General features: G+C 36.3%; 1 protein-coding gene across 1 annotated transcript; it reads right to left on the minus strand.

Moving 5' to 3' along the window:
- Positions 1-306: 306 nt before the first annotated feature.
- Positions 307-4,584, minus strand: LOC125469975 (CARD- and ANK-domain containing inflammasome adapter protein-like). Its single transcript, XM_048568279.1, has 2 exons — positions 3,119-4,584; positions 307-1,881 (listed from the first exon to the last, which is right to left on the minus strand). Exons 1-2 carry the CDS (start codon positions 3,854-3,856, stop codon positions 994-996), a joined length of 1,626 nt encoding a protein of 541 aa, XP_048424236.1. The 5' UTR covers positions 3,857-4,584; the 3' UTR covers positions 307-993.
- Between the last annotated feature and the right edge of the window lie 6,533 nt (positions 4,585-11,117).

Genomic DNA, 11,117 nt, shown 5'->3' on the forward strand with positions numbered 1-11,117 from the left:
GACACTTCTCAACTAGCAGAGCAGGTAACAGAGCTTCTTCCAACTCAAATTTAATGATTCAAGCTGCCTAAGATTTGCATAACATTCCCAAGTTGTAGTTGATGTGCCTGAGTGGTTGAGTGTTTGACTAATGAATGTAACCGCTAAGATTTGGATTGTTTTTGGGGAGTAAGAAATAACATTGCTAATTTTGGATTTATGGGTTTGAATTTTTGTCGCGTATGTGATTCTGTGTTGTGTGTTTATTGATTGACTGATGAAAAAATGTTGTCATAAAATATTGATTTTGACATTTTTACTTATTTATAAAAAGGTTGTATGATTTGTAAAGATCCATGATTGATGGTTTGGTGTTTTTGGGTTCGTGGGTTATGTTGATTGTTGAATGCCTTATCAATTTGGTTTTTAATGTCATTGTTTGTTTATCTATTTCCATAATAATCTTTTCAAATAAATGTTACTTTTTGACTCGACTGTAATTTACCTTTCTTATTTTATCTTTTCATGTAAATTTGATTTATAGGGCTCTTGGGTTGTGAATTGTGACTAAAAATTTGATCCTCACATGGAGTTAGACAAAAACCACTATTTTTTTCTTTTTTTTTTTTAATTTTTTTTTTCCTATATATTTGATTTACAGAGCTCCTGCATTATTTTTTTGGGAAAGCCATTTATACTGTATTAACTAATAACAAACTACTAGTAGAGAGAATGAGAACAGTTGTTAGTTTGCTAATGTGATAGCAAATGACATAAATGAATAATAATAAAAAAGTAGCTACCGTCCAGCATCAAATTAAAGACAACAAACACTTCTAATTTGCATAGCAGATGGATTATTTATCATAACTAAGCAGCACTCTTGAATTACCAACCCCGATACAGAAAGCGTCGTTGACCTAGTTCATTACCCTAAACCCTAATTGCTACATGCATACAAGGTGCATAACCTAGTTAATTATTTTTTCAAGCAAATACACTGCGGCAGAGTAATCATACAACTGCAGGCGCATCATTCTCTTCAAAACGCGTTGCATCGTTACGTGAAAAAGAGCCGATCATATTATTGAGAACTGATGCTAACCAGGACGCGGACCGGGTAGCGTGAAGTACACAGCTGACCAGCCACGCAATCAAAAGAATAATGAATGGCGGGACCCAAGAAACCGAAGAATTGTATTTAGGGTCGATTATGGACAGCACCGCTAGGTAGGTGAATGCCAAGAATAAGAGAGCGTAGCACATGAACATCGATAAGAGCCACGTTGAGAGCCGATTGTGGAGAGGAAGTCCACTAACGAGCAAAAGGGTGACACTCACAGAAGCAGTGAACGAGATGGTATTGAGTACTATGAAATTGGCGAAGTCAACGTGGGGAGTTTTACCGTAGTAGCTTAACACTGCAGTTCCAGCTTTACACACTCTCGATTCACTGCAAATTGTTATATTACCAAGGGTAGTGTTTGTATCATTATGGTCCCAAACACCTCCAGGTGGGTTGACTACGGCTTGAAAAGTCATGGTCGAGATCATCGTAGCCACAATCATCAGCATGCCACGTAAGTCCTTCACCCAATCACGCGGATATAAACACCACTTCTTCAATTCTGTCAAGAACCACCATTTCTTCTCAACCCTTCTTGGACTTGGTGATACAACATCAGCAGCAGCGGCGACAGCTGAGTTAGGATTATCATTTTCATTATTTTCTCTTCTGATTAATCCTGCGTCCATCAAAATCTGTTGAATTTCTAAGCTTCTGCTAAAGTCCTCTCTTGCAACGCTGCTGTACTCTAAGATATCTGACATGGTCAGAGACATCCCATTCACACCAACTGCTTCTGCTCTTATAGCATCAACGGAAAGTAGGTAACGTATAGTCTGTAAATAATAAATACACTTCATTAATATTGAGAGATTTTTCAATGTGACAGGAACACGGGTGGTACACCACGTGTTACTGTACAAATAGTGGGATAAGTGTGTCAAAAAGTTAATAACTTAAAAAATATAATTTCTCCCCACTTATATAAAAAACACGTGATGTACCATCCGTGTTCGTTTACACTAAAAAATTTCTCATTAATATGGTGGAAAATTATGCTCCTAGGGGGGAAAAACAAGAGAAATCGCACATAAACTAGGATTAATATCAGTTTACTATTTTGAAGTTTCTTAGTTTTTAACATTTGATACATCAAAATTTTTTCGTCCCAGTTTGGTACTTAAAGTCATAATTAATTTTGGAATACTTTCATACATCTGTTAAGTTTTCTATTAGAATTTCCTGATGATGTTGCAACCGTATAGATTATAACTGAACGCCACATATCAATATGGCCGCACGTGTATATTAAAACATTTTAAGAAATTTAAATAATTTTTTTTAAAAATTTAAAAAACTAAAAAACTAAAATACTAAAAACCTAAAAGGGCGAAGATCATTTAAAAGAAAAAGGAGGTCCACGAAGGTCTCCGAAGACCACCACGCTAGATTCCAGGTCAAACTGATCGACGTTTGGCCTCTTTGTGGAGGATCTTAGATGGGCAGACGACCAAGCTATCGACAACCACTACGGGAAACACGGGCAATTGGGTCGGGTCCAGATTTCTAGATGCCCAATAAAAAAACCAAACACGAGGTTCCTAACCCATTCGAGACTGAACTTTCCGTCGGCTGGCCAGCCAACTGGAGTATCCGGATTAGGCCGCAGCGACAATGGGTTGTCTTCGGATTCGGACTTGGTGACGGCGGAAGACGCCGAACCGATGACCGCCAGCGGTGCTGCTGCTAATACTTCTACAACTTCTTGAGATGCAGATGGGCGGGATTCTTTCTTTTGTTCCAGTTGAACGGGAGGTAAGGGAAGGGAGTGGGTTGCAGATCTGGGGAAGGGAAACCCATATGCAGCACAAGAAGGGAGTGGATTCATTCCACCGCCGCCCATGTGCAGTCGAAGGGAGGGAGATAGAGTCTCAAATTTGCTCCGCAATACCTCCTCATATGCGGTAACTCAGTTTTTAATTTTTTAACATAGTGTGGGCATCTGCTATTATTAATTAATATAGTAAAAAAACTAAGAATATCCAGTATAGAAATGGAAATATATGTACGTACCTTAATTTGCCTTAGCATCAAAGCTAAGTGCAGGATGGTCACACCACCATCACAGCCAGCTCTTGAGTTGAGGAACTCGCGATTACTGTCGTCCCTTTCAACCAACAGTTTCAAGCACTCTAACTGGTTGTGTTTAATACACAAGTGCAGAACTGTTTCTTTCGATCTGTTTTCAACTTTGACATAAATGGACTCAGGATTCTTATCAATCAACTTCTGGAGCACCTCAACTTCTCCATTCATGGCTGCATAGTGAAGAGGGATTCTTCCCTTTTCATCGCAACGCAAGCACGCATCAGCATACACAGATAACAAAGCTTCGACAGTCTCCTTGTGGCCCTCAGCAGAAGCCAAGTGCAGGGGCGTGCGTCCATCGGCGTCCACCCGCTCTGCAAGTTTGGGATTTTTAGTGCAAAGGGCTTTGGTAAACTCAGCGTGGCCGAGCAAAGCCGAAACATGCAAGGGGGTTCCGGTTTTCCCGGTCTGCAGGGATATTCTCCTTAGAATTTCTGGGTCTTTTTCAATCAATCTGTTTAAGTATTCCACATCCCCAGTCCGTGATGCCTCGTACACTTCATCTTCATCATGCCGTGTGATCTCCATTGTTTTTTTTCTCTCTTTCTGAACTTTGCTTAGAAAAATGTCTGGGTCTTTTTCGATCAACCTGTTTAAGGATTCTACACTCCCGGTCCGTGATGCCCCGTGCACTTCATCTTCATCGTGCGGTCTGATCTCCATTATTTTCTCTCTTTCTGAACTTTGCTTCACTTAGAAGAAATTAAATACGGAAACAAACGCAGACAACATGTTGCAATTGGAGTCGCCAAACCAGGCAATTTTATAGTTAAGAAAAATTAGGGGACTCCCTCAAAATAGAACTTCTCATGGACTCTCTTCATCTCACAATTTAATCGATTTCTATGCTAACATTATAAAATATTATGCCAAAACATGAGATAACACATAGTACATGGAGAGTCCTACTTTTGGAAATCTCACTTTTGAGAAAGTTCCTTTAGCAAAAAAATGTAACTATCTCTCTCCTCCTATTTAAAATTAGCAGTTTTGAGACTTAGTACTTGCAAAAGATTAAATGTTATAAAAAAAAAAAAATCCTATTTTTCACCCACATTTTAGTAAAAATATTAATGACATGTTTATCCTTTTATAAAACAACTTTTTAACCCTTATTTATTTTATTATAATATAGCTTAAAAAAGAAAAAAAAACCTATAAAAAAAAACCAGCTACCTTTCCCCTACCTCCACCCCGTTTCTCTCTACCCCCACCGTCTCTCTATCTCTCCCTCGCAAACTAGGAAAACTGAAATAGGACAATAACTTGAGCCACCATGCCAACAAAAAGATCAAACCCAACCCTTTACCAATTTAGCTGATTCTTTCATCGCCACAATCTCCACTCAAAATGGACACTAATTTCTTCCTTTTTCCCAGTTGGCCCTACAACAAAATCTCCCTCCTCATCACGCACCACCACTCCATAACCCGACCCCTACACCACTGTTGTCCACCCATTTTCCATCAAAATTGCATTAATTTCAACCATCACTAACAAAGAGAGCAGTGGCTGAGCCACTTTTAGACTAGGATAGGCTCGGGCCTATCCTCAAATTATTTTTTCCTAATGACATCTACTATCATTAATTAGTTTTATAATACCGCTATCAACTTGAATTTGTAATTGTATTGATTAGTCCAATTAACTTCAACCAAACAAATACAAAGCCTTAAGTTTTTTTTGCATTAAAGATTCGAAATTATAGTTCTATACTAATATTAGTTGATCATATTCTCTGTTTCTTGCCTATCTACATTTCTTTCCTTTGCTTGTAGACTATTATTTTGGTTAATCTCATTTACCTCTGTTAGATCGTCTATAAAATCAAGAAGAGAAAAATATTTCCTTTTTCCAAATTAGCACAAAAAACCCTTCAAATGCTCTCATACCTTCATGTTTTTAGAAAAATGTTCTCTTGGTCACTATGAGAAAATGAATGCATGGCCAGTCACCTTTGAATTTGATATTAAGAATGAAGATAAATGGATGTGCTTTTAATAATGTTTTATTTTCAACTCTTGATATAGTTGATCATTTATAATGAAGAATAAATGCATGGTCACTCACCTTTAAATTTGATACCAAGGCGACCAAAAGAATGAGATAGTTTCGACATATATTATGTCCATTTTGGTTTAAAGTGTTCCCCTCCTAACATGAATTTTTGGCTCTGTCACTAAAAGAGAGGGAATCTTAATCCTCTCTCTCCCTCGTGCTTCTCTCTCTTCCTCCCATTCCATTTCTATCTTCCTTCCACTCCCGTTTCTCTCTCTACTTCCCTCTCCCGTTTTTCTTTCTTCCTTCCTAAAGGAGATGCTGCCAAGCAAGTGTAAATGTTTTCATTGTTGACAGGTGGGTGACGTTTTGAGGGGGTTGGTGTGGCCAGAGTGATGACATTCTGATGAATTAAAATAGAATGAGTTTAGATATAAATTAGAGGATATTTTAGGAATGATAGTGGGTGAAGAAATAACATTTTAATTTTTCAACTTTTTATAGTGCGTAAAATTATAAGGTGGGTGGAGAAATAAGACAATGAAGTGGGTCTAGTAGCACTCTTTGATTATTTAATGTGTATTTTTATTTAATGTTTAAAATTAAAATTTTATTAATATGCACATGTTAGTTCTTTCAATTATCAATTAATGAACATAAATGAGAAAATATTAAAAGAAATTAGTGACATAGAAATATGTATATACATAAGTGTACATAAATGACTGTATTGAAATATATAACATTGACTTCTTTGTACCGATATATACTGAAATGTATTATATTGAGTTAATGTATCTAAAAGTCAATACCAAAATGTATGGCCAAAATATATTTATATTGAATTAATATACTTAAAAGTTTATACCGAAATGTGCGTACCAAAATGTATACGATTGCATTAATGTACCTATTTATTTGTATCGATCTATATACTGAAATATATCAATGGGATAATGCTAGGGAGACTAAATTTGTGGACAAAATTTTGTAAACTAAAAGACATAGAAGTTGACGATTAGATTATTGCTTAAGTGTTGATAAACGTGCTTATTTCCTATTAGGAGAACATCATTCAGTTTGAAAATTTTATCTATAAATTTAGGGGTAATGCTAGGGAGACCAATTTTTTTAAACCAAATGATGTGGTTGTGGATGAAGATGATTAGATTATTAATTAAGTGTCGATTAACATGATTCTTTCTTATTGGTGACATATCATTTGGTTTGCAATTTGGTTTTAAAAAATTGGTCTCCCTAGCATTATCCATAAATTTAGTCTCCCTAATGTTACCTCGTACCTAAATAAAGAACATACAAATTGCACAAGAATATATTATATAAAAAAAATAGTTTACCTAAATGTAGACATCAAAATATATTACGATGAATAAAATAAAAATTTAAATTTAAATGTAATTAATACATTAAAAATAGGAAAAAAAAAGAGAGAAATAAAACATCAAAATGTAATTAATCAATGAGATGATTAAATGTATCAGGCGCATAAAGTTACAAATTAAGACACATAATTTTTCAGGATTAATGTGACAGCCAGTTCCAGATTTTCGAACCGTAGGGGTGAAATGACGTTTTTGCCCCTAGAGTGGTTATTTCGTTGTGTGGTTGTTTTTGGGATTTGTTGGCAGGTGTTAGACACCACACACACACTCCCACACCCCCTCACTTTTTCTCCTGCCCTGCACCCTTGTCCCGAGCTCCCTCTCTTTCTCCCATTTCTATCCAATACGTACGGACACAATAAAAAACCCACCAAACCTTCATAGATCAAGGAAACAAAGTACACATTCATGCTCGTGAGGTCCGTAGGAGTTCAACCATACCCATTTCAGGTAAGGATACCTTTGTTTTCACGTCGAACTCGGGATACCCCGATTTGGTCACTGTTCATGCACACGTTAATTCTTGTGGTTTTGGGAATTTCAAGCTTGTAGGAAGCTTGGTGAGGTCCTTAGGAGGCTCGGGGTGGTTCGTTTGAAGGTTTTGGACGTCGGGATAGTGAGTTTCAAGCCTGGCTGGAGTTGGTGGTGTTTTCCCTGCGAGATTCCGTGGATTTTAGTGCTTGAAAGTGGTATGGATTTGTTCCTCTCGTTGTAAGCTTCATTTTGGTACCAATTTTATGAAATTTGGTTGAAAAACGAAGAAGATACGAAGTTTTAAAAATTTCATGATTTTCCGGCACCGGAGCTTCGCCGGAGAAGACGACGGAATATTTCGTCAGTTTGGATGGAATATTCCTAACGACGTTAACGGAATCCATTAAAATTAACGGAATATTCCTGACGGCGTTAACTGACACCGTCAGTGTGCCAGGCACGTGCCTGCGCGTGGGGGCGCGTGCGGCGGTGGAAATTTTTTCTAAAAATATGGGGATGTTCCTGAGGTTGAGTAGATCACGTTGGTGTATTCATACACCCCATTTGAACATTGTATGAGAAGTTATTTCTAAAGGTTGGTTATGTGCTTTAAAATTAATGTTTTTATAGTTGTTTCGCATATAGGTGAGACCTACCCCGAGGACGAGTGTGGTCACTCGAGGCAAGGGGGTTACGACCCTTCTACATACCAGTGAGTGGGCTTTTGGTTTTCCGTATATACCTATATATTTATGTTTTTCCCAGAAAATGAATTAAAACGTTTATACGTTTATATGCCATGCATTATGTTTGCCATTCGTTTATGCATTGTTAGTAGCCCTTATATATTTGTATGTTTGGTGCTACAGACGCACAGGTAAGTGTCAGGTGAGTTATGATTTATGTTTACATTCAGTAGTGATTTGAGGTACATAGAGAGCTCATAACCTGCACCCCCGGTGTTAGTGCTCCCGCCCAGAGTTGGGCATAGTCCTTCACGTGATGTTCACTTCCCACACCACACGCTCATCTTGGATCCAAGATAGGCGCACAGTCTTGTCGTACAGACCACTTTAGGTGGTTCCGACTTGTAGGTGACCCGCGATTCGTCGCCCAGCCTTCACGTGATTGTAGCACTTGAGCGTACTTAGTATACACCCAGTCTTGTCGTACATACCACTTTAGGTGGTTCCGACTTATGTGCAGGTACAGTTAGCGAGATGGAGATTTGAGCTCTAAATTCAGCCGTTAAGGTCACGTTAGGTGACTCCAGCTGACAGATTCATGGCATTGATTTGATATTCCTGAGCACTTACCTTCTATTTAGTGACATTTGGCATGGCATATTTCCGAGCATGACTATATATGTGTATATTTTACTTTTCTGGGAAGTATACAGGTTTTACGGCGAGAGGTTAAAATCTTGTTTTTGAAAAGGTTTGTTTTTACCCACTCAGACTTTTGTTTTGCGCCCCTCCAGGTTCTAATTGCTTAGCACTTCTGGTGGCTTCCCAGAGGATTTCCCCGACATATCTGACAGATTATCACCAGTGTAGGACCACCTTCGGGTGCCTTTATGTAGTGTTGTTTCTCCCGGACTGCATTAGGTCTTCGTGCTCTGAACTTTGTTTTCACACTTACGCTTGCACATGTATGTTATTACTTTGTGTAAAGCTGGTTTTTATTTATTCGTACTTTTATTATTATTTTATTAGCTTCCGCACTGTGCACATGGTTACGTCACTTCCACGTGACGGCCAGCATGCCCTGATCTCGATCGGGGTGTGTCAATTAAAATGAAGTTTTCTCAATATATTTAGCTAGTCATTTAGGTAGCTTAATAGAATTATTTTTCTGCATTTTTTTTGTTAAAATAGCAAGGAACTTCATTTAGTTAGGCATTGTTGGAGATGCTCTAACTCTTCCAAAAAAAAAAATTTATAAACAACCCATGCTCACATAGTCACATGAGTTTACAAAAGAAGTTACAAACAGACTCTAAAGTGATTCGCGAATATCTGCATGGACTGCTGCTAAATTTCTAACGTTCGAAGCTTGTGGGGAGATCGCAAATGATTGACGACCAAGCTTGCAGGTAGCCAAAATCTGATACGTACACGTAGCAAAATTATTTGTGTTGCTGGAGAAATGTGTACGGAAAGCAAAAAGTATCAGAAATGATACCTTGGGACGGTCGTAAAAGCTTAAGCAAATTGCTTCTGCTATAAGAAAAGAGCACTGTGTCGAAAGCAGTAAAGGTGCTATGCCTAACATGCACAAATAAAGCTGATGTACCCTTGCACCCAAAAAAGAGCTGATGTACCATGCATATTCTTTTTCCCTTATCTTCCTTTAATTCTGGGAATCCAACGGTTCCTTCTTAATTTTTTTTTATTTTGCGTCTCTAAATTTAAAATTATACTATTAAAACTCTCCATTGGAAGTTTGGAACTATATTTTAGGGACCTGATGAATATTCTCTTCAAGTTCTTATAAGAGTTCTTAGGAGTGATGGTGGAGACTCTATCCTAAGAGTCTCCACCATCATATAAAGCTCATAATGAGGGACAAAAGGCTTCCAATAATAAGGCAGAAAATAAGTCCCTAATGTTTAGGAAAGTATAAAGACTTGTAGAAATTCTTATAAATCATCAAAGCAGCGATCTAACTTTCTGTTTTTAAATCATCTTCTTTTTGTTCCTTTCTTTGGAAAAGAAAAGGAAAGTGGAGACTTTAGATGCCGCCCTAATTACTAATTTTTTTTTGGGATACTTTGGATACGGTCCCTAATCCTTAACATTTTTTAATTAAAACCTTAATAGTATTCAAAGTTTGATCAAAGTCCCTTGACTTTGTACACCTCATTATATTACGATTAATATTTATATTTTTATAGTTTTGACATTAATTGTTTGATATTTTATGAGATTTATAATCCTATAAATTTAAAATCCCTCATTATAATACTATTAGAAACGGTTACAATAAAAAAATTCAAACATTTTGATTGAATAAATGGATAAAAACTATGTAAAAATAAGAAATAATAAATGGCAAAAGAATGTATCCATAATGTTAAAAAATTGGTACATGTTACAAAAAAATTGGTACATTTCACATATAACATATTACAAAAAAATTGGTACATTTCACATATAACAAAGTGGTACATTAATAAAGAAGAATGGGTACATTATAAATAAATTAGGATACAAATAAAAGATTAAAAATTATGAGTACAAATGAATTTCTAAAAATATAGGCGCTAAAAGAAATTAATACATGGGTACAAAATAAAACTAAAAAGAAAATACTACAAATTAAAAAAAAATGTTGCAAATTAAAAGTGGGTACAAACTAAAAATATAAATATATAATACAAAGTTTAGGCATAAAAACATAAATATACTATATGTAATTTTTCTATCATTGATTAAATATACAATGTCACGTGACGGTATACACATGGGTACAAACACAAATAAAACTTTAAAAATATGGGCACAAAAAGAAACTAATATATGGGTACAAATTAAAAATGAAAAGAAAATTGGTACAAATTAAAAATAGGTGCAAACGAAAAATGAAAATATATGATAAAAAATTTAGCCATAAATATAAATATACTAATTGTAACATTTTTAACACTAAAGGAATATATTTTAAAAAATAAATATTTTATTATTCAAATAATTAATGATTTTATTAATATCCAAGGACTTTGATCAAAAATTCAAAATGAATAGGATTTTAATCAATGGAGTAATAAAAAAAAGGATGTGAACCTAATTTTGCCTTTTTTTTTTTTTTTTTTTTTTTTAATTTTTTTTTATACTGAAACTGTCACATCCCGGCCCTGGGCGGATCACTTCCCGGGCCCCTTCCATCATCGTAGCACGATATTGTCCGCTTTGGGCTTACCATTCTCTCACGGTTTTGTTTTGGGGAACTCACGAGCAACTTCCCAGTGGGTCACCCATCATAGGATTGCTCTGGCCCTCTTCTTGCTTAACTTTGGAGTTCCTACGGAACCCGAAGCCAGTGAGCTC

The sequence above is a fragment of a genome, unplaced genomic scaffold (genome assembly GCF_019419815.1).
Source record: "Pyrus x bretschneideri cultivar Hongxiangsu unplaced genomic scaffold, Pyrus_bretschneideri_v1 Contig48, whole genome shotgun sequence".
NCBI classification, from domain to species: domain Eukaryota; kingdom Viridiplantae; phylum Streptophyta; class Magnoliopsida; order Rosales; family Rosaceae; genus Pyrus; species Pyrus x bretschneideri.

Bases quoted from the DNA above. Each gene is read 5' to 3' on its own strand.
- LOC125469975 (XM_048568279.1), bottom strand. From the start codon at position 3,856: ATGGAGATCAGACCGCACGATGAAGATGAAGTGCACGGGGCATCACGG. The intron at 1,882-3,118 runs GTACGTACATAT...TATTATTTACAG, and splicing joins TGATGCTAAGGCAAATTAAG to ACTATACGTTACCTACTTTC.